Source organism: Calliopsis andreniformis, chromosome 4 (assembly GCF_051401765.1).
Source record: "Calliopsis andreniformis isolate RMS-2024a chromosome 4, iyCalAndr_principal, whole genome shotgun sequence".
Classification (NCBI taxonomy): domain Eukaryota; kingdom Metazoa; phylum Arthropoda; class Insecta; order Hymenoptera; family Andrenidae; genus Calliopsis; species Calliopsis andreniformis.
In genome coordinates this window covers 13,153,314-13,179,810 of record NC_135065.1, presented here as the reverse complement: position 1 = coordinate 13,179,810, position 26,497 = coordinate 13,153,314, and the positions used below count along the sequence as shown (strand labels likewise).

Genomic DNA, 26,497 nt, shown 5'->3' with positions numbered 1-26,497 from the left:
AAACTTCGCGAGACATCGACGGGGGCCGAAGATCGCCGAGTTCGTGATCGAGATATTGCGCGGGAAATTTCAATCTTTCGATATTGCCGAAACAGGGATATTATGATATCTGCGATTGTTGTAACGATTTATTATTAGAATTGCGCACGGTACGTCTGCTGGTCGCGGAAATTCGAATATTTGATGGATTTATTTGCGTAGGTTTCTTGAAACAGTTATACAATAGTTTCATACAGTAATATAGCATTCTGTAGAGTTTATCTGTCAGCGTTTTTCTTTGTTGATTTAAGGATCGAAATATATGTATTTTATCTTAGATAATTTCAATGAGAAGACTTTTTGAGATAGTGCATTTTTTTTTTTAAATAATTAGAATAATTGTAGGTTATCTTTTATTAATATTGATTTCGAAAAACAATGGATTTTTTAATATTTTGGGTGGGACACGTGAGAGATCTCAAATATTGATCTAATTGATATTAAATGTTTCGTTAATTAAAAAAGTCTCACATCATCGGGAAGATTAATCTAAAGCATTTCATCTAGTGGGTGTTATCGTTCTGAAATTGATAAGAAATCTCTGTACAGTAACGTGCCATTCGGTATTAAGGTACGAATATAATTTTGATACTGCTGCGAAGAACATAAAAGAGTGTAAAAAATGGTTCAACGTCATAATGTTAGGGGCTACGAAAACTTTTTCAAGTTTATGCAAACTTTGAAAGCTACTGATCCGGTTTACGTACTTTACAGTGGTACAAAGCTTCCAAATGGTAAAAGTTGGTGTCCCGATTGCGTAGAAGGTATAAATCTTGAAATATAATTATTTGTTGCTAACATAACCTTACTTCTGTGATACCTGTTTATTGAATGTACATATATATTTAAGTTTGATAGAAAATATGAATTTAAAATTCAAATTTTATTGCTTAAGAAAAAAGTTGACAGTCTGATATTTGTAATTTAATTAATTTGTTTCAGCGGAACCTTTCATAGAGGAAGGATTCAAATCAGCTCCTGAAAGGACACAGTTAGTTGTGGTTGAAGTTGGAGAAAGAGCTTAGTCAGTATATTCTGTAATATCATATGATTATATTGGTTTCAATATGAAAATGAAATTTAAAATAATTATATTGTTACAGTTGGAAGGATTTGAATTGCCCATTTCGAACAAATGCCACTACAAAGTTAAAAGTTCTGCCAACTTTAGCAAGATGGGGTACACAGAAACGTCTTGAAGGTGATCAGCTGTTGAAACCTGATTTGATCGAAATGTTACTTGCTGATGAGGATGATTAAATAGTTTAATTTCATATGCTGTGCTAATGAAGTTTTGAATGAGCAACTTTGTAAGTTTTCTACCATAAATATCATATTCTAAGTTGTTTACTATAAGTCTCATTTTTTATTAGAAACCCTAATCAAATTTCTTTTTTTTTTTTTTTCTCCAAATAGTCCTACAATTTTTTTTTATAAATATATATATATATGTATATGTACTTATAACAATAATTGCACTAGTACAAGTAAAAAGATAAGTTTTAACAAAATTTGGTCTTACACATGAGCAAATAAGTTATATAAAACTTATAAAACTTTCTACTCTAAGGAAATAAAATTGCATTTAAATAATGTTTGTATCTAGAATGAATAAAACGAATGATGCACAGTTTTTTTCTTTGTGATGCATTGACAATGCTGCACGGAATGTATCTGTAAGAAGCAAACATATCCTTTTTGCTTCAAAATTACGATGAAGTTGGCGTCACTGCTTCCGATTCCGTAGGCGGCAAGACCCGCACAGAATAATGAATTTTCTTATTTCTCAGTAAACTATAACTGTTATCAAACACAAGTGAATCTAAAACAAATAGAATTATAGATAAAAATATTTTACTCTCCCAATCTATGCGACCTTCACTTACATGTGGCAGGTACTTCACAAGTTAAAATTCCAATTTCATCTAACTGATGAGCGGCCACTCGTCTTATTGGTACAATTTCTTTCTTCGTCCCGTTATTATCTTTCATTACGATACCAAATTTAATGTCATGATCCTCTGACCGAAATTCCCAGCTAAGAGCAATGACGATTATCAATAATAAACTAAATCACGGAGGATAATTTACACACCTTAATAAAGACCCCATTTCTGATGTCGACATGTCAAGCTCTAACTTCCCACCCTTTTTTATCGTCACTGTTGTAAAATCATTCTGCTTTTCCTTCTCTATATTACTTGCATACATCTCTTTTGGAACCTTGCCACCTAGACATATCTGAATACAATCCAAACCTTCTATTAATTAGAGTTCAAAATTTACAGAAATAAAATACTTAATAAAAAGAAACTACTTGATACCTTTGTGCCCAATTTTGGATTGCCATCTGGATCCTTAAGGGTACCTCCAAAAAAAGCAGGCACTTGATCCTTCTCAATATTATTGAAAATCGCTGTTTGCCACTTTACTGGATCAGCTTTGTATATTTGGATTTTCGATAATGTGTACTCGTTCATAAATTTCTTGGCGACAGAGAACGCAAAGGCGAACACTTTGGGAGCTAAAAATTAAATTCCGTGATCAAAGGATGTGCGTCAATAACATACCTTACAATCTAGCCTACCATTAATGATGTAACAAGTTTTTAAGATCTCCGGGTAATTAGCCTCGTACATTTGAATTAAGGTGATGACGACTTCCCCGGCTGAAAAGTGAAGTGAAGTTGAAGTAAAAGCATTCCATCTAACTTGATGTGTAGAGTGAATTTCCGATATAAAAAATTCCCTTATCTTATGTAATCATTTCACTCGTTAAAACATTCTGTTTTTATGGGTCAATCGCCCAAAAACAATTTCTATGTAACGCAGTGAGCGCAGAGATTCTTTTTGAAAGGGAATATTACATAAGACTGCCAATTACTCGAAGTAAAGACACGACTATACCTGGTCTCCACAGGTACTGCCTTAAATTAAATCCCTGCATGTCGAAAATTACAACCACCTGCCCAGCTTTGGGACCATATTTCTGCATCTGCTCGCGGCAGATTCTCAGATACTCCTCCAAGCTTTTTATGGTAATTTTGATCATGTCCATCCGTGAGACGACGTGCAAAATGCCATAAAGGTCGAGCGCATCAAAGTATACAACGATTACTGCAAGTGCAAGTGATTTATTTATTGTCGTTGAAGAGAATTGATTAATTCTTTTTTCTGATGAAAGGAGATCTTTACCTGGCGCTCCATCTTTGTCGAAACCACAAAGACCGTGAGGTAGATACTCTTTCAGGATCTGAGGCGGATCCCATTCTGACAACTTGTCGACATCCCATTGTTTTCTCCATTCCAAGGACTACAACAGCAATAACAAGTTATCGTGATTGCTAAAACCTGTTATACTTGAATACATTAATGAGTAATGAAATTATCGCTTTGAATCCGACCTGAATGGATAATTATTCACAGAGTTGTGTAATTTAGTTCGAAGTGTACTTTCTGAAGAGAAAGGGAACATGATTGCAGCTAATACAGTTGCAATTCTGTAGGAGAAAAAAGAGAAAAGTGGAAGGAGAAGGAATAGCGTACTTCATTCTTTTTGAGAATCATTAATCAACAATGATATGGCTTTACGTCGAGTTTCTTGTTTTGCAACCTGCAGAAGCAGGAGAGATAATCAAAAATAGACCCCTTGATTTTCGAATGAAATTAGTCACTCTCCTTCTTAAATTACTACTCATTAATTTTAGCAAATTTAAATTGGGAATTAACACACTTTCCAGCCAAGTAAAATTAACAATATTGAATAAATATTCGAAAGTTGTTTCTTGCGATTTCAGATGAAAAACCGCCTTCGAAACGAAAGTTGGCCCAACAGTGTATGTACAAATAACGGAGCGTTGCATCGCTTATTTACATTCCAAACAATTCATTTTACGATACTCTCTCCTGGCTTCTTCAGTGTTAACAACTGTAAACTGAACGTGCGGTTTTTCTTCTCTTTTGACACAGAACAATTAGCAGCTTAACACAAAAATATAGCAGATTAATGTCAAACAGAGAAGCTAAGTAACAAATGCCTTTTGTCATATGCCTAATCCTTCTAGCACTTGATCATTTAACCCAGCGCATACTATGGATATCTTTCCTACGTAATTATCATGAAATCAGAAGCAAAGCATTTGAAATCGAATGCACGACTAGCATTTGAAGGCATACTCACGTCCCGTAGCATCTTCTCCGCAGCGGCTGGGTCCCATTTTCTGGCTAAAAAATACACCACCTTTTACTAAATGAAGAAATTCATCGATGACAGAATTTATTCCACTAAAATATCTTTTTTTGTTCTGCATAGAATACGCTCATATAGATCGTGACATATTATTCATCATTACATAACGAGTTTCTTCAAGTCATTCGAACTAGTGTCACAACAAATATGTAATTAACTAATAGCTCTCTATTACAGTTAATTATGGATAAATATTCATAGGGGATAAACAATATAGCGCAAATGTCAGATTGTTATGTTATGTTTCTAAAGCTAAAGAAACTTTGAGCTGAGGATATCGTTGCAGGCACCTGTGCTCTTGAAATATTATTCATAATAACTTTTTACTTAATCACCTTTGTCATTTTGAGAAAGTAAAGATTGATTCTATCGTCGACTTTGTAATCCTGACGCATCAGTGTCGATTCACGAATGCAACAAAGAACGTGACTTATCAGTGAAAAAATGAATACACGTTGCAATAAAGTCCATAAGCTTAGCTTTAAAAATGAATGATCGATCCTTCTTTCGAGAGCCCGTTACTCGTTTACGCATCGAGAAATTATATGGGTTACGACAAATTTCACGAATTCATACCTCGGAGCCAACGCAGTAGAAAGTGATCGTCGTGATGCGGTTGTAGAATGTTTTGAACCGATCGCCTAAACTGAAACACAAATTAATATGAATCAGTCATTGAAATAATTTGTTACTATTATTCTTACACAAGCATCTCTTGATAGATAAGATAGGAACAACATCGAATGTTATCTAGCATTAAAAGTAAAGTCCTTTAAATGAGAATTAATCCTATGTTATCAATAAAGCTTCCTCTTGTATACTGTGATAGCATGTTACTTAATATAATCTCCCAAAGAAAATAAAAAAAATGATAAACACAGAAGCTAGGAAATACATAGCTACAGAGTGGTGATAGTGCAGCAGTGCTAAAGTACTGCTCTACGACTAAGCGGAAGCAACGTTTTTTCCTCGAAGTCTTTCGATGGTTCTTACGGTAAAAATGTTCGCCCCATTTTATGCCGCGAGGTTTGCAAAATCACCTGCCTTTACTTTCACGTAAATTTTTCGCCAGGTCAAACCAATCCGGTTACCCTTACCCAAAATACCAGCGAACGATATCTCGAAGTCTACCAAAACATCAGGACAATGCAAAAACAATTCACTTCTTGTGGTCAGCTAATCTACGCTTTTCTTTTGTTTACCATTACTGCCTCTAACTGCCCAGAACATTTCTCCTTTTTTTTTCCTATTCATTTCACTTGTCGCCTATCGCAATTTCGACTCGTTCCACTTCCCCAAACACGACTGGGTGCAACGCTAATTCGCCTGTTGCGAAAACCTAATGCATACGGTTGAAAGCAACGGGCAAAGAAAAAAACACCTGGTAAAAATATAAAGGTGAGAAGAACGTACCAATATATAAGCAGCGATTACTTCACTACAACTGAACCGGTTCTTTTCCCTTTAAAATTCTCGCGATATTGCACGATCCACGGTATCATGCCATGTGCCTATTGGGTACGAGCTATTCACGTGGCTTTTGTTACTGGGATAATTACTCCCATTCAGAGATAAGGCGACTTAACAATTCGACTAAATTTATATCCTTCGTTGAAGAAATCTGAAAATAATATTTACAGAATTATACCTGTGTTTCTAAGAAAAGAGTAACCCACATATTTCTGAGAGGAAAGTTCCTTTTGCTTATAATCGATGACATGACGATCTTAAGTACTGAGTACCTGTGTTTTTATTTACGATCTTTGATCTTGATTAATCAATTATAGTATAAACTGAAACTTCTTTATTATTATCGTAGACAAAGGTCAATTATATGCCTTTGCTGACGCTCGACCAACGCTTTGTAATGTTAATCAAGCTGCTGAAAAATGCACATGCTTAATATCACGCATTAAACATTCCTCGTGTTCGTGTTCCATCCAGGCTTTGAAAGTCTCATCATTTTCTGAAACATTTTACTTTCCCAAGGGCTTTCACCAATAATTGTCCTAACATCTACCACAGAGTAGGTCTCAGGCAGTCTAATATCATCTAACAAGTTCGACGAAATTCCTGTACGACTTGCTACACGCTCCTATCACGATTAAATGTGCCAGTGTGAAGAAAGTGCCGTTTTTCTCCCAGAAACGGTTCCCGCTAGTCGAACAACAAGTGAGAATTTCTTAGAGAATTACGTTTCGTGCAGAGACGAAGAGGGAACCGGAAGTGAAGCGCGAACAGATGTAGCTTCGAGGAAGAAATCGTGTGGCGAAAACGAAAGGTGCTGTACGATTCTCTATAACGCGATAAAGCGATTTTCATTAGGAGAAATCTTCGCGATATGACTGGCATGATGCCGACGAAGACTGCGTTAAAAATGGTAATTCGAGGCTCAGTGAAGCTTGCTGCAGGAAGAACTTTTCTAATTGAGAGGATCTTGGGTACTAATGTGCAAATTGCCTGCTGACGACGAGGATTTGACTAGAAAAAAGGGAAACTTTCTGAAGTAATGATATAGAAAATCGAGGCACGTCTGACATTGATTGTAAATTTCCTCATACGCACTACGTAAAATGGAATCTTCCACGTTTCTTGCTGCTCACAATACTCATCAAGGACGAAGTTTCCCGAGATACTAAATATCTCGATCGATTTCCTGTGGTATTGTTTTTCTATGCTCCTAGCATAAATTCGCTTCTTAGATTCTGTGGATGTTCATTGAGGAGTTAGTATTCATTGAAATTTATTATGCAAACTATATTCCCTTACCACTGTTCGCATAGTTTATTCAAATTACTCGTAGGTAATCTAGATGCCCATGGCGTAATGTGATTCTGTGCTGTTTACTAGCTTCCAAGACTCGCATGCCTGTTCTCGAAACGGGCGCAGAGTTACTGATCGTTTAGGTTCCCGCGCAGTGGATTGCGAAAGAAGCTGAACGCTGGTCGAATAATTTTAGTGTAAACTCGTTTTTCGAGGGGACAATTTATTGCGTCCAGAGCAAAGAAAGTCTATGAAAGATATTTGGGACTCGCGTGAAACTCCAGAATTGAAGAAAGAAACGAGGGCGATTTGAGAATCTTGGCCCTCAGCTAGAGTGGCGGAGATATTATCCATTTGTTTACTATAAAATTTTCTTACCGATAATCCATGTAAAAAGATTACTACCATGCTAAAGCTGCATACACTTTAAGAGCGATTACATTGTCTTGAGTAGTGTATCTATCAACAAGTCATGAATTACGATTTTTATATGTGTTCTGTTAATTGTTGTACGTATCTTCCTCGGTTATTTGAGTCGTGAAGCTCTGAACAAAGTATTTTCCCTCAATCAATGATTGACCATGATCTCTCCCTCGACCTCATGAATTTTTAAGTTACTGCTGATTAATATTAAACCTTTCAGCAATCAAATCTATACATATTTCTGTATTACACTATATCCGTGCGTACCATATAAATATTTAAAAAGAAACGGAGGCAAAAACTGTCCAATCTCGAGGACTTACTTTCATCAACGCGAACCGCTGATCGTCCGCCAGATTCAGCGACTTCGACATGCTTCTTTTTCTTTTTGAACGGTTCGATATCGATCGTTCTTCCTATGTATCTGTCGCTGCACTCCCGTAACCGCGCGTTCCAACTCGCTGCTGACGGTCTCCGATTTCGCAGTTCCCAATCGGCCAAATATCAGGTTTACGTCGTACTTCTTTCACGCTCGAAGCACTGTCTCGCGTGAACCTTTTCTCCTTCACTTTTTTGATCCTCTAAAAAGAAAAAAAAAGAGAGTAAGAAAGAGCAAATCCGATTTGCCGTTCATTGCGGCACTTTGGTCACAATAGCAACAATGATTTCGAAAGCGATGAGGAGACCCGTTGACAGCGTTACCGATTTAACTTGATAATCTCCCCATTGCCGTACGATAATCTACCTCGTTATTATGCTAGCCGGCTGACTGAGGTTGCATTCTGGCATTGCGCCTCGACAGCTTGCATTACTCTACGTGCCACGAATTACGTGTTCCAGAAATCTAGATAAAAACTTGATGGAATAATGGCGCTATTAAATAAGAATAAAACTGTTGTAATAAATGTATGTTTGAAAGCTGGTAGTTTAGCTGATTGCTGGCCTTCAATTAATGGATTGACAGTGTTACATGCGCCGCTCTGATAAGTACACAGTACATGACACCCTTAGTTGACAAGTGACACGAGTAACGAAACAAATTCCTGTCCACAATTTTGGAACGCTTATATGAGTCTATTTAATAAGATTACTTACACATGGGACTTTAATTCAACCGTGGTCGAGGGGCAACGATCTTCAAATGACTGTTCCTCGTCAAATCTGATTTACAAATGAAAATCACGGTTCACTCGCGATGTAATCGATTTAATTACACAAAATAGTCCCCAGTAACAAACACGATAAATTCTTCTACAGAGTGTGTTGCAACTGTGTTGCTTCGGCGACAGGACGATGCGCGCACTGACCGTAAAGAACGCCTCTGCTCGAAAGAGTATTTTGCCGCGGCAAGTCCCGAGCCTCTTTCACCGCATCGAAGGACCGTCCGCGGTCGTTTCACTCCGCAAACTGACCGTGGTCCCGACGAGCCGCCGCTTCACTTGAAACAAATCGGTGGGCTCGGTAGTTATACACTCGACGGTAGAAAAAATTCTGGGCCAGTGATAAGCGAAGTTACCTCTTGAAGAACCTCTCTAAGAGGGAGCTATTATCTTAGTATCCAATACACAGGACCCTATCTTACTTGCTTACTTAATTTAATACAACAGTAATTACTTGTTACCACATATTTCATTTCGGTCAGTCAGCTCAACAATAGAATTATATTACTGGTTAAAAAAGAAAAGAATTTTCTCTACCGTCAACTGTATTTGTTTTTCGCAAACAAAAGAATCGAGGCACGGTTTACGATCCGTGCTTTATCGCGGCAACAGGTGTCTGTCGCGGTTACCGCGGTCACGCTCCAGATCGAGAGGCAGTGCCTCGCCAAAAATGAATGCTACGCGCTGATCAGGCGCCCAAAGAATGGCACAGCTCTGTTCACCGCTGATGTCGGCGCCGCGGTGCCACCCCACCACTATCGCCTGTGTCCAGGTTCGAACATAGGGGAGCGAAAATCGATCAGGAGATCAGCTCGATCTTCTTCCTCGCGTATCAACAAGATATTCAGCGGGATGAGCTCCTCCTCCTCCGCGGACTGCAGCGTACATTGGGAGCTGCGCGACAGGGGATGGGGCAACGCGGAATGCGCGCGAATCCGTGAGTAGATCTGTGGAAAATGATTGTTTGCTCAATGTTGAGTCGTTGAAAAATGTGTTGCGCTTTAATGCAATGGTATCGCTGGTTCTATTCATTGAAAAGACATGCAGGGTAAATCGTAGACTTTTTGGCTGCCTCTTCCTACGGTTTTTTTGGTCTTTCCCTATGCGTCGGTATTACTACGCTAAAAATGCAACTCACCCAACCAAGAAGGAAGGCTTGAGGCTTTTTTTATCACTCGCCGATAGCGCTTTCAAGGGCGTCCCGGCGGCTATTTTATGCGTCAGGTTCATAATTCTATTTTATATATAACTACAGTTCTATTCTCAAAGCCAGCGGCCCCCTAGCATTAGAATAACGTAGATCTGTGTTTGATCTCTTTTTGGCATTCTTCATGATCTTATCGACTCTAAGATTCTGGCTTTTGTTAATCTTGAGACGCGTTCTGTTTCTTCTAAATCTCCTTGTTTCTTTATCGAGAGATAAATAAAAAAATTTGTTTGGCGTACATAACCCTACTAATAGAACATATCGATTAGACAATTTTGAGACGAAATATTTTCAGTTCCTGAATGATACATAAATTACCTTTTACCACAGCTTCCATATCCAAAGCTCGATTAGTCATTTTTCTGTAAACATCCATCCATTTCACCTGTTTATTATAACTGTAAATTAAATTAAAGAGTCTTTTACCTGTTAGTTCATACACACAAATACAAGAAAGGAAATTAAAACAAGATATTATCCCGCCAGTTTCGAGACACTAACCACGCCATCTATTGGTGGCTTCCCCAATCACCTAGCAAATATTGACTGTCACCTGCATCGGACCTCGATCGATCTTTCCTCCAGTTCTTCAATCATGGCGTAGAATGATAAGCCGAACGTGAATCTCGTCTGTGGTTTTCTATTAAAGAATAGACGATTTAGATTAGCCTGTGATCACAATTTCGATCAATCTGTGGCTCAGCAGCTTGCAAAATCAGTGGCTCATGCAACCGTGACCGCTGACTGCAGCTGCATCGAAGAATGCAGTTCTGTTGCGAGGGATACGTTATCGGCGTCCCGTGCCGGCACAAATTTCGAAAAAGAACCACAAACGGAGTCGATTCGAGGATATCAAAGTTGAGCAGGTCCTTCGTGTATCGAGGACGTGTCGAGTGAGTGATTTTATAAATTATTCTTTCCTTTCAACGACGTATGGAAGCTTGAAGAAAGTTCCTTTTCCTTTGAACAATCACCTAACTGTTACTTGGGACTATTTTGTGTTAAGAGATTGAAAGATGAATGAAAGAAGTGAGAATTTATCACTGTCAGTAATTGGATATGCATGAAAACCTCGTCTGTTGCTTCCTCTTCTTTAGAAAACTATTTGTATAATTTTTGAGGTTCGAATTACACACAAATGTATTCACGAAGCTCAGGCTTTAGTTTGGTGGCATGAGTAAGACTTTGCTTTGTCATTCTTTCACTGTGACAGTTTTTTTTTCTATCATGTGTATTGTTTCTTGTTTCTGTTCTCTTTTAACAGTAGATTCGCAGATAACTTGGTTACATATTTCGAGCGGGAAGATTAACATTTTGTGACAGATTTGAAATAATTTACGAATTCGTTTGTTAAATTACGATATAGTAGTGTCATAGTAGTCTGATTTGTGGATTGATTGCGTCACGTACTTTCGTTACCTCGTCAGCTTATGTTTATTCGATGATCTGTGAACACGGTCTTCCGTTCGTGACTCGTTTAATTAATATTATCTTAAGTCTGTTGGGCTTCGATCACAATGTTTAATGTTTGTTGCACATCTAGGGCCTTAGTGCACACCATTTCATTTATCTGAAAACCTTCAAATATATACAGTGAAGTTATTCAAGCAAATGGGACATATGCTTGTTCTGCGCTCCTGGAAAAATTTACTGCGAAACTATTTTTAACTTGAAATTCGTCGAGCGTAAAATTGGTCGAGGGGAAGCCATACTGACTCTTAATTACGTAAGGAAGTTGTGCCTTTAAGCAAAGAAAATTGAGTCAAGGTTCTACGCGGAAATGAATCTGTGCTCGTTTATGTTTATGGATTGAAGGCAATGACCTGATAGAATGATTCTTACGGTGCACTTACAATAGATATGAATGATTTATTTATGATAAAAACCATAATACCGAACTATCAAACCGATAGAAAAAAAGCGGAACAGTTTTACAATAGCCACAATAGTAGAACACTGAGTACCCATTGATTGCCAGTATTGTAATCAAATATTGAAGTTCTCGATGAAACGGGTTCAAGTATTGGAGCACTATATGGAGAGTGCTAGATAAAATGTGGGACATGTTACTGGGATCAATAACAGACGGTAAAATGAAGAAAGTTCGTGAAGATACGTATATGAAATAACGCTCATTCTTTAGATATAGAATACTTTACACTTCTCAAAATTTCAAGATACTAATCTATAAGATTCCAAATAGCGGCTATTGATTTATAGTCTCTTATTATTGGCCAATCAGGATTGAAGATTTGAAGATTTAAAAATTTGAATATTTGAAAATTTGAATATTTGAAAATTTGAAAGTTTGAAAATTTGAAAATTTGAAAATTTGAATTTTAACGGTATAGAGGTAATTCAATTATTATATTAACCTTTTTCGCGTATATTTGCTAAAAGATTATTTTGTTTTAGGAACAAGAATTTAGAAGACTTTCAAGATTTAAAATTTGAAAAATTTCTATATACAGGGTGTACATAATATAGGTCGCAATATTTTAAAAAGTTTTATAAAAGTTGTACTGTAAGAGATACAGCAAAATCTATTTTAAGACCTTTTCACTCTACTTTCACTCTTCAATATATATGCAAAATTTCAGATATCATTAACCATTTAAAATACAACTTGTATGCTGTTTACACCCTGTATATGAACTTTCTTCGTCGTTTCAACGTCTGCAGCCTTATGAACACGTCCCACATTTGCTCCCCCTTATAAGCCACACGTGCCGAGCATACAAAATGTTCCAAACTTTCCGGACAAATCAGGGTTTCCGGGAAAACCATAACCAGGAAACGTTGACCAGAGGAAATTGTCGAGTAGGAGTGTCTGGTTCCTGAGCCACCTTTCTCTCTCGACCTTCCTCGAACGGGACACTCCACTTCGCGCCGTACTCCGCTGAACACACTGAAACCACGCAACGCCGGCGTTCTCGCGTGTTCTTTACACTCTCATCTCGGTGGATCGCGAAGGGTTTTTCTTAAATTCCTCTGGAGAGAGAGAGGGGAACGACCGCAGTGATCGAGGACAATAAATATCGTCTATCGAGGCAAACGTTAGCACTCGCGACGAAGCATGCGCGCGTGTCCAGCTTTCTCGCGTTATCGTCGCCTGCCAAGAAACGAGAATCTTGATCGCGTGCTCCAGTTTCCGACCGCAAATTCATTGGGAGAGACATTGGGATAGTGTGAACATATTCCTGGAAAGTGAAGAGCGAATTTTTTGTAGGGTGATGATGCGAGGACTGCTAGCGTGGTGTTGCGTTTTTTTATGGTGATTGAACAGTGTGTTGGAGGTTGTTGCACTATTATTAAACGGTTCATGTAGCGGCCATGAAAATGGAAAGTCGTCGGAGAGCAGAAAACGGTTCTTGTAAGTGATTGGTTCATTGAACTTGTATCCGTGAGCTAATATTCGTATATTCTATTTTAATAGAACAATATTCTGAATTTTAATTTCTTATTCTTTTTCTTATTCATTTCTTAGGGTAGAGCCGATGCGAAAATTTCTCAACTGGAGCGTCCATATACTTTATTTTTCAAGGTACAATGCACAAAATGCGCAATGGAAAAAAACACTTTTCCTGTTGCGTTATCATGTTATCGCTGCAAGGTCCTTATTTACTTTAATATATACTTTCGCTCTGACAAAGCCAAGTCTTCGTTACAATTCTGGGTTGAAATTTTCAGTGATCGCAATAGCCATTCTTCGACCTTAGAACTCATGAATCAGTTCTATTCTTCTCATAAATCATGAAACGTACGAGGCAGGTTATATAGTCGACTGTAAATCGCAAGTAATAACAGGATACAGAGAATAGCCGGTTGCAGAAACATAGATTCCGATAATGACGATCTTCCTATATAATGGAGTCCATTTTGATCTTAACAATAGCAATCCTGAAAAGTGCTGTCAACATTGTCCAACATACGCGGAAATTCATTGAAGATATCTTGCGAATGAGCATTTTTAATTGAGATTCTAGGACAACGCTACTCTGGGAGTAATGAATAACGATGCGATACGATTCATGATGATTATATCTCGTTGCGCATCTTACTTACTCCTTCACCGTACATTCTGGATTAATTAAGCCTCTGGAGCGTATCAAAACGCTCTTGTAAAAACGGACTTGTAAAACGTACATTCCATATACTCTTTTCATCATCTTTAATTCTTAATATTGGCGTAATTAGATGCTCTGATAATTCCGTTGACTGACTTGGAAGTCATTAAGATGCGAGATAAAAGTATGGTTTCATTTTAAGGAGATACTCCCCTTAAAAAGTAATGTGGATTTCAGAGAAGATCATGTTTACGAAGAAAGTTTCCCAAATGAAATACTCATTCCTTAATGAGATTTAATGTCTGAAGCTGCTTTATGAGCTCTACTATATTTTTTAAAAACGTGCAGGTTTCAAATTTGAATATTTGAAAGCTTTCTCCGCGAAAGATGCGTCAGATTCCGAGATACGCAGTAGGCACGAGCATACAGCTTGTTGACACAAGATCACGAGATTAGTAAAAGAAACAGTAGCGAATGTAACCGAGGCTTATGATCTAAACTATCTGTTCAACTACGCACGATGAGACGTAATGCTGGTGATCGATGAGAAATGAGTTAGCGATTTCTGATTACGAATTTTCACCGTAGGTCCTACGTTTTAAATAGACCAAACGACACGACTAGCAAGTAGGCTAGGGGTGCCCTGACCATGACTGCGGCAACAGACGACGACACGTCGCTTTGATACTGGACGATTGCCATGAGGAAAAGCCTAAGTAAAATTACCTACGAGCCGACCACTTTGCGTCCCGGTTTGCCCTGGCGAAAATTCTTACGTCTGCGACGGTGCCGTTTTTGCGACGATCCTATTCTACTTTCGCAGGAATTACCTACTTATATTGGTACCCATTAAGTATTAAAGGAACCGACATATTCCAATTTATCATCTGTTTATGACTCGTGTCCCATAAAGTGGGCGGCAGATTGCAACAAACTCGTTCAGGAAAACCATAAATTTATTTCCGTGTGAACATTAATTTATATGCTGCCCTATCCTTGAAAATATCCACAGTTACGTAGTCGACATTTCGTAGTCACGTTATTCCGAGAACTAATGTGAAAAATATTGAACAGGTATCCACTGGAGTTTTTGTTGGAAAAATCGCTCCGACTTGTATTTTTACTCACGTTTCTTTGAAATTGATTTTAAATATTTATTTTAAATCTTCACGCAACTCGAATTCTTTTTCTAGTTTTATCTGTTACTCATCTCCGCCGACACCTGCAGAGATACAACGCACTGTTAAAGACACATACACGTCGAAGAAAATTCCACATAATCTTCTATTTGGAAATACAAGAGAGAATGTGCCATTTCTTGCTCGCAGTAACTAATGAGGCGTCTCGTTCGCGTAACGCTGATTTATTCAGGAGATCAAGAATAGTAATCCGCTATAACAAACACTCACAGTGTTTTAAGAACTCTAGACGCATGTCTTCACTAATCTTCGAATTCAGCACGTACGTAGGTCTCTCGCAATAGCCATTTTAAAAGAGGCAATGCTGTATACATTACCACTGCAAGCAGTAGAAAATATCTTATATTTGTCAACGAAAGAAAAAAGTCTCAATAAGTTACTTGAAGGCACCGCGTGTTTACAGAGACACTCTTCGCAGCCTCAAGCTAAAAACAATGACCATCACGAGGATAGTAATTTACAAGTCCTTATATACATATTATCATTATGATTTTCAAACCCCAGTGAGTAGTAACAGTAATAATATTTTTTTCAGGGAGTAAGGTTCATAAAAACCTGAAATTCTCAAAAATGTTAATCCATTTGAGCCTCAGAAAATGTCAATAGCTGTTATCGAATTCCAAATGCAGAATGTTAAGTCTGCGTATATCACGTATCCTTAAAAAAGGAGTGTATTCAAGATAAAGGGAATTAATTCGCTATCATTTGATCGCAAATTCTGTCTTTTGGTCCAACTTGTCCACATATGTCGAAGGCGGTCGGTGATCGTCGGCTGGTATCGGCACCGGTCGTTACCACTCGCTGCCACTGAATCGCCGCGTCTTATTCAGTCCACTTGTGTCTCTCGCCACTGTTATTCGAAGCAACACGGTCCCACGCGGAGTGTTTTGTTATTCAGGTCTTCCAACAGCGCGAGATGTTGGATTAACGAGGGTTTCTGCTCGTATCCAGTGAAAAACGTCTCCTCTCTGCTTTAACAGTTCCTCCCTTCCACAAACCGCGATCAGTGTTTGGGTCTTCATCATGGGTTCGCGCGTTCTGTCGCTTGTTTCACTCAGCGCCCTCAAAATGGTAAATATTGCGGCTTTCCAGTCACATGCCGATACTACTTGTGCCACGTTCTGTTTCATGCCGTCTGTCTAGCTATCGCTCCATAGCTACTCATCGAAAGTGGTAGCTGTTTGAGTTACCGATTTCAAGCAAAATCTGTAAACTCTGTCGAGAACGCATCGATGCTTCCAGCTGCATTAAGGCCCATTTTCAAGAGGTCTAATGTTTACGCAACGCTGTCGAATGTATGCTTCACGTTATTATTTCACAGAGGAGTCTTTCCCTTATCGCGTTTATTAACAAACACAAACGTGACCATGCAAGGCTCCCCAACAATTTGTTATCCTCGTTTTCGTAATGACGCGACCACCAAACACGTCACATTAGCGTAATCTTTTTCGTTGCCGGTAAAAGACTCTCGCACGTTCCTCGGTTGCTTTCAATTGCGATTTAATTTCGTACGCGAGCCGCCACGGGGACCTCTAACGCGTTCTGCGATCCCTTGTATTTTTAGTGATATTGGCACGTATCTCTAAACGACATTAGCTGCAACCGTGACGGTGATGTCGACGATCCGAATTTTGTGGAAAAATGGAAGTCGAGCCGCGCACTAGGTGCATTCACAATGCGGATCTGTTTTGTATATGTATAAAAATAACTTTCAACCTATTTTTACCTATTCTCACGGTCTAGTTTATGTCCACGATGATTTATGAATCGTGGCAACGTGGCTAATTAAAATTTGATTTATTTTTGCGCTCTTCCGAGAATAGACAATTAAGACAAGGCATGTTGCGTCAATGTGTACTGATTACGCACATAAGCTAGTGTAATCGTTAATTTTAATACTTATATCACAGTCTTTGTTGAAAGTAATAACAGTTTGTTCATGGACTTACCCTCGGCTCTCATAAATTCAAAAAGAACGCAAAGTAGATAAGATTACAAAGTGTACTTCATGGAGGAAATATAACTGAAAGGGAACATTCTTTGCGTTTTGCTACTGAAAAGTTACCCAACCAGAGTCTCCACTGTGAGCCCAGCAAAAAATCGATCAGAATAGCAAACCAAAAAACTGGTTTTCTCATCATCTCGCCAGTTTCTGAAATCCATTTGAGTCAGAGTTTAAAATTGTTGGCTACGGTTCGATTTCCATATCGTACTATTAGCAAATGTAATTTCATCATATTCTGCCTACACAGATAATTTTAACTTTTAAAATACTGTCTCACTTTTAGAAACGATGTGTCTAAGACTACTTCCCCCGGTACAATGACCCATGATCTCAACAAAAATACAAACTCATGAATCACTCGGATCGATGTTTGTTTTGAAACCGTGGACGCCAGAGGAGCTTTATTTCCGCATGTCTCCGCGATATTCGAGAGCCGTTTAAATCGGGGACCGCGGGAAACGTATCATTCGCGCAAATGAAATAGAACACTGTGCGTGCAACGCCCCCCCATTATGTTCAAACGCTGTCATCGTCTCGCCACTTGTCGTTAATCGTTACAAGTGATAGCGAGAATAGTTCAAATGAAATCACGTGTCTACTTTTTCCTACCAGGACGAATCAGTAGGGATTGAGCGCTTGAGCATATGAAGAACTCATAAGAAAAATAGCCCTTGTTAAATTTTACCATTTGCTCCCCTAGAAAAAAAAAGAAATTGAAAAGGGTCGTTTTTGTTACCAGTTCTTCATATGTAAAATAGAATCTCTCTCCCTCGTTCAATGAAGAAAGTGCTGAGGATAACCACGGTCTTCTCTGGAAAACTCTGATCATCTTGGGAGAGTACTTGAAGTTGATGCAGGTCAAGGAATCCCCCTGACCCTGATCGAGATCACTCGTGTCCTCGTTTCCTTTCGCGAATCGATTGCCAGAATCTCTATGTTCCAGAGACTAATGTCACGTCCTATTTCATGTGTGTATGTGTTGCAGCGCTGGTCAGGAACGCGCAGGAATCGAGCCTAATGTCCATATGGTCGACAAGCACTGGACGGAATTCAGTGTTTGGCGCGGAAGGCGGCGCGGTGCTCCCCTCCACGCAACTGCCGATCCACGTACACGTGGCTCGCACGCAGCTGCGCAACGCTGACAACCACTGCTTCCACAAGCGATTTCACGACTGCCAGGTCGGTACTCTCCCCATGGTCTCCCTTTGATCTATCCACGGTTCGTTTCCTCTTTATCCCCTCTAGTATCACCTTAAACATTACATTATGTCGTCCTCTGTTACTAATATCGTAATTGATGCAGTGTCCAGAGCCTCTAACACTTTATAACGTCTTTTAGGAGACATGTAAACACGATGCTGTTAACTACAAGTATAAATAAAGTCAAAAGGTCTCTGAAGGATATTTCCTTGATTATCAATCGTGTCAATAGCACTCGCAGTCGCTACGGCGTTTATCTGTTTGCAAATTAGACAAGGAATGTTTATGAATCTTGCAAAAAAAAGAGAACAGGTGGGAGTAGCTTCTCGTGGCCTTGAACAACTAGTTGATTTTGCACGAACTCTAGAGTACCCAATTTGTTTTCTTCAGGATTGACCTATGAAATATTAAATTATTTGTAGCGTCTACTATTGCGTAATATAAAGTTGACTGCTAATATACATACATACCGATTATGTGTCTCGGTTATCACGACCCGGAAGAATCGCATACGCGGTTCTCGTTCACAGAACTTCATGGATATTCATCCTCCCACCAGAATCCTTGGCAACCAGGCGTGAACATAACTAATTGAAACTGTGCCACCGCTTTTCTGTTAATAATTTAGTGTGATCTCTGTCGCTGCAATTATATGCTGGGTAATTATTCTCGCTCTAACAAGTTCTACTCCTATCTCAGCGAATTTGACTTACGTAAACCAGTGTGTAGAAAATATTCACACCTTTGTATGAACGGAACTTGACACGCGAAGTGTTGTTCGCAAACAGCTCAACATTATTGCGTGAGTGAATCACAGTGCAGAGAAATCAACTTATCGCGTATCCTGTGCGCAAAGCTACGCCATATACTCTGAAGAAGTATAATTATATTAATTTCCATCGCATAAAAACGAAAGGAAAATTTTATTATTCTCGTCATCTCGAGTCATTAATAATTTACAGCTATGTTGTTCTTACTTCTCGAATAACTCGATTTTCTGTGTTTTCTCTCATCAGCAAGACTTCCTCCTCGTCGAGATCTCTATCGATACTGGATCCTCATTTGCCTCCTAGGTTTTGTTTAATTCCATCGTTCGTGAGATTCGTTTCGTGTTCAGCAACCCAGTTGGGTTTTCCTCTCCTACACGGGTCTACTTTTGGCAGGGTTCTACTCCCGTTTGGCACACCGACTCGTTACCCTCCACAACCTCGGTACGTGTCTTACTTTCTTACGTGTTTGTAACAACGTTTGAGCGCCAGTTATCCAAACGCTGATTAGCTCCAGGTGTGTAATCATTTGAACCCAGTCTTCCTTGACTACCACTGCCCCTCAAATTGAAAAGAAAGAGCTTAGAATTACACTTACATTCAGCAATACACTGGCATACAATTTTTAATACATTATTTTATATTATGTATACCTTTTGATTTGATATCCCATAATTTTGAGCAACCTGAAACCTCTCGGAAATTGTTTCGTCGAGCTCATGCGTTACTACGATTAATCAGCGTTATCGTATTGCATCGCTTGATAATCTGAATCAGTGAAGTTTAAATTGGATCGCATAATTGGCTACTGCGCTCGCGGGAAGTCGAGGCGCGCTGTCACGAGCTAGCGACTATCGTTTCGGTTGAACGTGCTCCGATCGGCTGCTTTTCATCAGTTCCCTGTACGCCTTCGAGTAACTTGCCTCATTCTGCTCTTTCTGTTCGTCAGTCAAAGATGTCGCAGTCGGGAGATGGCCTTCACACGCCGGGTTATCTCTCCTGGAGAAAACTACAGCTCAGCCGGGCGAAACTGAAAGCATCAAGCAAAACGTCTGCCCTACTTTCTGGTTTTGCCATGGTATGCATTATTTTCATACATTATTGCCTCGAGGAAAGAAGAAAAAGTAGTCTTACGATATATTTTGTTGTTTCAGGTTGCTATGGTAGAAGTGCAGCTGAGTTCTGAGACAAAAGTCCCCTCAGAGATGCTGATTGCCTTTGCTGTCTGTACAACATTGCTAGTGGCAGTTCATATGCTAGCTCTGATGATATCGACGTGTATCTTGCCAAACATAGAAGCAGTCTGCAACCTGCACAGTATAAGTTTGGTGCACGAGTCGCCGCATGAACGCTTGCATTGGTACATTGAAGTGGCATGGGCATTCTCCACGTTACTAGGACTGCTGCTGTTTCTACTGGAAATTGCCATACTTTGCTGGGTTAAGTTCTACGATTTTTCCCAAGTTGCTGCTTGGTCTGCCTGCATAGTGTTGATACCAGTGTTAATCATCTTCCTCGCATTCGCCATACATTTCTATCGCAGTCTAGTTGCTCATAAGTACGAGGTTACCGTGTCTGGCATCCGGGAGCTGGAGTTACTGAAAGAGCAAATCGAGTCAACCGACGTGGAAGGCAGAAACGGTGTGAATCTGTTACAGACTGGTGGCACGCACATGGTCTGAACACAGTGAAAGCCTAGCTTTGTGGCCAAAGTTACCGTTCAAATGTGATAGCCTCATGTAGAGGAAGTGGTGAATCTCCATTGACACAGCTGCTAAATGTTTGTAAATATTAAAGCAGCTAAAGGAACACAAAGCCAAAACAATTGTTCTGCAATTGTCTCAAGAATACCAAAAGTGACTGTCTTGTATAAGTAGGTTCTATATGCTCCTGTAAAGTGAGAAGAAAGACTTTGCTTCTTTTGTTTTTCGCGACTTTGAAACTCGCGTGCGTACAGTTTTGGAATGGGACACCTGTTCCATTCAGAAACCTACTATTATTCCCTAGTTTCTCCGCGATAAATTGTACACAGTTACCAGAAGGAAACAATGTTCGACCGAAAAGCTCTGAAACATTCCCTTTCTTGCGTAGCGACTTAATTGTAATAGTAACGATACGCGGCAGGTTTATTACGCACAACACGAGAACTCATGAATAGAAATTTATGCTTTGTCGAGTGTGCGTGGCTGGGCCGTGTTGAATGTACTTATATCTCGTTTGAAAACACATTTGCCTCGCGGAACATTTTATTCGCGATTCCTTTAGTTCCACTCGTTTGTTGCTTATGCGACGATTTCTCATTAAATGATTTTTGAACTTTGTACCGATGAAAGGCATACACGATATTCTCTGTTACTTTCTGTTTTCTATGTTGCACGCTATTCTACTGTCGATCTTGCGTTTCTACTTCTGAAACGTACTGCCGGTAATTGAAATAGGAAGAAACAGATTAAGATAAGGAGCGGCAATTCACTTGTACATAATTTATATTGAATACGGACAAATAGTTTATACGTACACCAAGTAATATATAAGCATACATTAATGGCGCTTTTGCCGGAATAAATTATACAAGTGACCGATTTATCCTGTGTTATTCTTCGGAATATATTAAAGTATCGATTCATGCAACTGATTCTAAACAGGGACATGGATATTTCCCCGAATAAGCGTTCTTGGATACACATATGTCCGGGATGATACGCCTCGGCGGTTTCTTACAAGTTTGCTCATATGTAATCGTTTCTACAACTTGTTCATCTTCAGTAACTTCGTTAGCAATTTCACAGTCGCTAGTAGCATCTACCAACCCGACCTATCGAGCATACAAGAAATATACAATAAGCAATTAAGGAATGAAAACCTCAGCTATTTTATCGCGATTCTAATACCGGTGGAATAGGATAAGGAGTTGGTCGAGGTGCAGACTGTCGCCAATATATGTCCGACATGCTTCCACGTATGCAAGAATCGTTCTTCCAAAAACCACGTTGTTCCTGGCCCGTAACTATATGATAAAATATACCGTAACCTTCTTTCTTGCCCTCGGAAAATTGGCCCTCGTACCTGTTACCATTAGCTACCCAATACTGAATTTTATGAAGATCGAATATATTATAAATTATAATCTATATTATAATTAAGCAGCGAACTGTGTAAACCTTTCACAAACATTCCCCTGCCATGGTACAAGTTATTTTTCCATCTACCCTGATAGTAATCTCCATTACAGTACCACATTTGACCATAACCATTTCGTTTATTTTGCCAAAAGTCGCCTTCGTAATAGCTGCCATCTTCGTACCAATGATATCCAAATCCCTGTTTTTTCCCGTGTACCCAGTAGCCGATGTAAGCTAAATAAGCAATGCCTTCCTCAGAAATTTTGCTTAAGATTCCAGTCCCATGCCTTTTGCCATTCACGAAGTCGCCCTCGAATATCCATCCATCTCTGTGATATTTTCAATTGCATAATTTTGGAGCCAGTTGCAATAACAATAATTACCTGTCCAGCTCGTTGCCCTTGCCCTCTTTTTTGTCATTCTTCCATTTACCTATGTAGTAACCTTTAAAAAGTCGTTTACTCTTGGGACTGAAAATGGCGTGTCGAAGACCATTCCTTTTAGTAATTTTCGTGCGACGTTGATTGTATGTTTCTTTAATTTCTTTCAGGAACGGCATTATGAAGTTTGTATATCGAGCTCAAGTGAGGCAAATGAAATTGTTTTCAATTTCAGTTTCTGTCGTTATCCAAAGTAATTTCTGACTAATCGCGAATTCTTTTGAAACAAAATTAAGTTGAATCTTAGGTATCTCAAATTTTAGCGGGCTTAAGTTTGTGGAGATTCAACGCCATCTATTAATGGTAACAACTTTACTATTCATCTCAAAAGTTTAAAGAATTACGTTACAGTACTTCTAACGATTAAGTGTTGCATTTTAAATATTTAGAATTTATAGAACACTAATTTCGTTTGCTAAAGTTACATGAAAAGTGTTCATTAGATCCCAAAACTTTGAGACTTAATGGAACTTACGAAATAAGATATACTTCACACAGTTTGCGTTTCAAGATTATCGTAAGTCGTAAGTATATTCATTAGAAGCAGTTTACAGAGATGAATTGAAAAGAGAGTAATCGAAATATGCATGGTCTTTTACATGAGCGAACTTAACTCAAAGAAATGTGTGTCACAGTTTGCCAGGCCGAAGTTCAGAGCGCCCCTATAGCTACGATTAATCGCGTCCGTGAAACTTGATAAGTTCTACGCGTCGTGTTTACGCCGTGGTGAAGGAAAGTGGGAAAGGGGGAATTTTCGCGTGGGAAATCTACGAGTCCCTTGGGAACGGTTTCATCTATGTCCTCCTGCCAGTATCGATAATATTTCCATGAATTCTACGATCACTATCGGCGACACCGACGACGAGGTGATTGATTTGGACTCAAGCCAAGATACCATCAACGTCGTTGACAATGATCAGAGTGAACTATCCATTGAGACTAACTCGTTGCCGAACAAAACAGATACAACAGACACGACAGACGGCAATGAGGAGAACAACGAAGACTCTCCTAAACCGCAAGCTTGCGATAACGCAAGTGTTTCAAAACCACTTCTTAGGGTTATGTTTCGGGACGAAAGCACCTTACGGTGAGAGATCCTCTCGGATGTTATAAACAATATGCACCTTGCACTTATTTCAGTCGTCGATTTTTTCGTATTTTATAATGATTGTTCATATTTGCGATTTTTAGGCAGTATGGTGATAGGATAAAAGTGTTTATAGAGGGATTGATATCCTGTAAAGTTGAGACTCAGGAGAATGAAGATAGTTTAACTTTAGAGATTTGGGAGAATGATGTAGACCAGGCAGATTCTACAAGCCAATCTGTTGAAATTAGTACTGAAAGCGAGGATAGTCAAGGAATAATATGTGATACATTGTTTACAGTAGACACACAGCCTAAGCTGAAAGATGATCTTGATGTTCCAACATATGGGAAGGTTTGTTAGTCTATTATGGGGTCTCGTGTTTACGTATGCAGAAAGTAACATTTCATTATGGTGGTTATTGGTACAACTGGTAATCTGCTTATGATTATTTTAGAAATATGAAAATGCATTTGAGAAAACCAATCAAGAAGAAAAAAAGCCCCAAATTGATTGTGCTCCAAAAGTTATGTGCTTCAATTGTACAGAGAACCATAATTTAAGGGATTGTCCAAAGCCACGGAATCAAGCTAATATAAATAAAAATCGTAAAAATTTCAATATGAAGGGAAATTCAAGAACTCTGAGGTATCACTTAGGAGATGATCAAAAGTTTGGTCATATGATTCCAGGTCAAATAAGTAATAATTTGCGCAAAGCATTAGGACTTAGAGATTATGAATTGCCTAGGCATATATATAGGTAACTATTCATCAGAAAATTTATCAAGTTTTGTCTTAAATATGAGAAATTTCTTAGTTCCTTATGTCAAAATATTTTTCTTAGAATGAGAACGCTTGGCTATCCTCCAGGATGGTTGGAGGAGGCGCGCTTGCAACATTCTGGTATCACATTATTTAATTCTGATGGTGTTGCTGAAGGTGATCCTAATGAGGAGCCAGGAGCAATTTTTGATGAAGGAGATAGGGATCAGTATGATATGAAAAAAATATTTGATTTTCCTGGTTTTAATGTACCACCTCCACCTGGTACTCGTGATGTAAGCAACCTAACAGATAAAACACTTTTATGAGTGAGAATAATGTAGTTTCATAAAGCTCATTTCTTGGAAACTTATTATGAATAATAGGAGAATGGACAGTATTGGGCATCACATATGCAGACTGTTCATAGCAAACAAACAATGTTGTTGATGCTGAATGGAAAACAGGCTGATGATGGATATAAGAGGAAAAAACTAAAAATATCTAATAATAGTATGAACGATAATCCAGCATCTGTATCTGCGGAAATGGAAATAGAAGATGTGGAAGGTAAAAATGAGAAAATGATTTATAGCATTCAATTATTACAAAAAATGAATATATGCAACGAAAAATTATAAATTTTTTATCAGAGAGCCCGGTAGAGTGTGTACCAATTAATGGTCTCTTTGTACCACCATTGCCAAAAGAATCTATTGCGAAACCACCAGAACCACCATCACAGCCATCTGAAGATTCAGATTGTTATTCTCAAGAATTACAATTTTCTGACTGTCCTACAGATCGCAAAGTATTTTTTAATCTGAATTTTTTACTTATAACTGTCGATATCACTCACAAATTGAATATTAGTTATTCGGAATATTACAGGAAAATAATGCGTCTCCGACTTCTCGAACGAATTCGCCATCGTTATCGGATTTAGAAAACATGAAGAAGCGATTACTTGTCGAACTTCAGAAATCGAGTCCACAGTTAAGTGCTGAAGCTTCGTCGAAAAGTAACGACTTGGATACATCGGTAAAATCGGACATGCCACCGCCCAGTAATGAAGTTACACCCGAACCAAATCGGACACGTCGGAATACGTTAAATTCGAGCCACGGAAGTGTGAAATCGGTTGATCTAGGTACACCTGTCTTAAAGAGTAGTTCTCCATACAATAAATTGCCATCATCTGAGAAATTTTCAAAAAATATATGTGACGTAATCAATTTTGAGAATCTGCCGGATTCGACTGGTAAGTATGAACAAATGGTTGGAGTTCTGCAGAAAGTAAGGAATACTTTAGCGCGACTTCAGCAAGATTGACAAAGTGAGCAATAACCGGAATTGCTTATGAAAGTACATGAAGAGACAAAAGGGTACAATGAACAAGCATAACAAGATGTGCTTTGGCTCAAACTATATATCATTTTATAAATAGAAACATTTTCTTTCTTGTGCTAAAAGATTGAAAATACGTTCATTGATTACAAAATCATGTAGTTTTTATATTCGAAAATATGCGATACAACTTACTTTGATTGAAGAAGGTCTTTTGTACAATTCATATTACTTTTGTCTCGTCATTGGTGTAGTTAGTTCTATTGGTTCTAGACTGGTAAATTTGTTCAAATTTGTGAAGTATTTTAAAAATAGAAGGTTTCGCATAATTAGAATGAAAAAATACTATAGGAAGCTCAAAGTGAAATGCAATCGTCCTTGTAATTGGTCTTCCTACATACGTCACAGAAGTAGAAAAAAATTCATAATTTTTAATCAACATTTGGAAATATCTCATGTTCGAAAAGTACAAAAATATAGTATTTTTCTATTCGGTAACGGAGTTTTTTTTATATAATATATCTATACGTACATGAACACAAGATCACCTGATAATTGATAAAAAAATTTCAAATTTTACTTTATTTGGGACTACTTTGAATGAAAACGTTGTACATAGTGAAAAAGCAGTAATGTTCCAGTAAAAGGCAACACCG

The 26,497-nt window shown here is 38.5% G+C and overlaps 5 protein-coding genes across 9 annotated transcripts; 3 read left to right on the top strand and 2 right to left on the bottom strand.

The window, feature by feature from the left end:
• The first annotated feature begins 327 nt into the window (after nucleotides 1-327).
• LOC143178575 (thioredoxin domain-containing protein 17) lies at nucleotides 328-1,389 on the top strand. The gene is made up of 3 exons (XM_076377315.1): nucleotides 328-803; nucleotides 982-1,063; nucleotides 1,143-1,389. Exons 1-3 carry the CDS (start codon nucleotides 662-664, stop codon nucleotides 1,297-1,299), a joined length of 381 nt encoding a protein of 126 aa, XP_076233430.1. The 5' UTR covers nucleotides 328-661; the 3' UTR covers nucleotides 1,300-1,389.
• A 258-nt stretch (nucleotides 1,390-1,647) lies between these two features.
• Nucleotides 1,648-9,369, bottom strand: LOC143178573 (SEC14-like protein 2). The gene is made up of 12 exons (XM_076377310.1): nucleotides 8,990-9,369; nucleotides 8,569-8,911; nucleotides 7,797-8,054; nucleotides 4,864-4,933; nucleotides 4,219-4,262; nucleotides 3,234-3,351; nucleotides 2,946-3,155; nucleotides 2,627-2,707; nucleotides 2,364-2,563; nucleotides 2,135-2,280; nucleotides 1,926-2,077; nucleotides 1,648-1,861 (listed from the first exon to the last, which is right to left on the bottom strand). Exons 3-12 carry the CDS (start codon nucleotides 7,845-7,847, stop codon nucleotides 1,749-1,751), a joined length of 1,185 nt encoding a protein of 394 aa, XP_076233425.1. The 5' UTR covers nucleotides 7,848-8,054; nucleotides 8,569-8,911; nucleotides 8,990-9,369; the 3' UTR covers nucleotides 1,648-1,748.
• Nucleotides 9,370-9,435: 66 nt separating this feature from the next.
• Nucleotides 9,436-20,962, top strand: LOC143178574 (calcium release-activated calcium channel protein 1). Of its 4 annotated transcripts, none has more exons than XM_076377311.1 (5): nucleotides 9,436-9,570; nucleotides 18,097-18,290; nucleotides 19,385-19,522; nucleotides 20,028-20,156; nucleotides 20,233-20,962. In XM_076377311.1, the coding sequence occupies exons 1-5, from the start codon at nucleotides 9,486-9,488 to the stop codon at nucleotides 20,758-20,760; spliced, it is 1,074 nt and encodes a 357-aa protein (XP_076233426.1). In that variant the 5' UTR covers nucleotides 9,436-9,485; the 3' UTR covers nucleotides 20,761-20,962. The 4 variants fall into 4 exon arrangements, with proteins under 4 accessions (XP_076233426.1, XP_076233429.1, XP_076233428.1 ...); XM_076377313.1 differs by lacking the exon at nucleotides 9,436-9,570 and adding an exon at nucleotides 10,594-10,733; XM_076377312.1 differs by lacking the exon at nucleotides 9,436-9,570 and adding an exon at nucleotides 16,036-16,177.
• A 710-nt stretch (nucleotides 20,963-21,672) lies between these two features.
• On the bottom strand, nucleotides 21,673-22,771 carry LOC143178576 (MORN repeat-containing protein 3). The gene is given in 3 exon segments (XM_076377316.1): nucleotides 21,673-21,893; nucleotides 21,970-22,157; nucleotides 22,240-22,771. Coding segments are annotated over 3 exon segments (900 nt in total). The 5' UTR covers nucleotides 22,760-22,771; the 3' UTR covers nucleotides 21,673-21,701.
• Nucleotides 22,772-23,339: 568 nt separating this feature from the next.
• Nucleotides 23,340-25,849, top strand: LOC143178322 (zinc finger CCHC domain-containing protein 8 homolog). Of its 2 annotated transcripts, none has more exons than XM_076376884.1 (7): nucleotides 23,340-23,730; nucleotides 23,835-24,084; nucleotides 24,188-24,492; nucleotides 24,577-24,790; nucleotides 24,881-25,064; nucleotides 25,148-25,305; nucleotides 25,386-25,849. In XM_076376884.1, exons 1-7 carry the CDS (start codon nucleotides 23,468-23,470, stop codon nucleotides 25,824-25,826), a joined length of 1,815 nt encoding a protein of 604 aa, XP_076232999.1. In that variant the 5' UTR covers nucleotides 23,340-23,467; the 3' UTR covers nucleotides 25,827-25,849. The 2 variants fall into 2 exon arrangements, with proteins under 2 accessions (XP_076232999.1, XP_076232998.1); XM_076376883.1 differs by having other exon boundaries at nucleotides 25,368-25,849.
• The last annotated feature ends 648 nt before the right edge of the window (nucleotides 25,850-26,497 follow it).

Coding starts and splice junctions, on each gene's coding strand:
- LOC143178575 (XM_076377315.1), top strand. CDS start 662: ATGGTTCAACGTCATAATGTTAGGGGCTACGAAAACTTTTTCAAGTTT. Junction 804..981: donor GTGTCCCGATTGCGTAGAAG/GTATAAATCTTG, acceptor AATTTGTTTCAG/CGGAACCTTTCATAGAGGAA. Junction 1,064..1,142: donor GAAGTTGGAGAAAGAGCTTA/GTCAGTATATTC, acceptor ATATTGTTACAG/TTGGAAGGATTTGAATTGCC.
- LOC143178573 (XM_076377310.1), bottom strand. CDS start 7,847: ATGTCGAAGTCGCTGAATCTGGCGGACGATCAGCGGTTCGCGTTGATG. Junction 4,934..7,796: donor AGCGGTTCGCGTTGATGAAA/GTAAGTCCTCGA, acceptor TTTGTGTTTCAG/TTTAGGCGATCGGTTCAAAA. Junction 3,156..3,233: donor CGACAAAGATGGAGCGCCAG/GTAAAGATCTCC, acceptor TTGCACTTGCAG/TAATCGTTGTATACTTTGAT.
- LOC143178574 (XM_076377311.1), top strand. CDS start 9,486: ATGAGCTCCTCCTCCTCCGCGGACTGCAGCGTACATTGGGAGCTGCGC. Junction 9,571..18,096: donor CGCGGAATGCGCGCGAATCC/GTGAGTAGATCT, acceptor TATGTGTTGCAG/CGCTGGTCAGGAACGCGCAG. Junction 18,291..19,384: donor AGCGATTTCACGACTGCCAG/GTCGGTACTCTC, acceptor TTTGCCTCCTAG/GTTTTGTTTAATTCCATCGT.
- LOC143178322 (XM_076376883.1), top strand. CDS start 23,468: ATGAATTCTACGATCACTATCGGCGACACCGACGACGAGGTGATTGAT. Junction 24,791..24,880: donor CTCCACCTGGTACTCGTGAT/GTAAGCAACCTA, acceptor TATGAATAATAG/GAGAATGGACAGTATTGGGC. Junction 25,306..25,367: donor ACTGTCCTACAGATCGCAAA/GTATTTTTTAAT, acceptor ATTGAATATTAG/TTATTCGGAATATTACAGGA.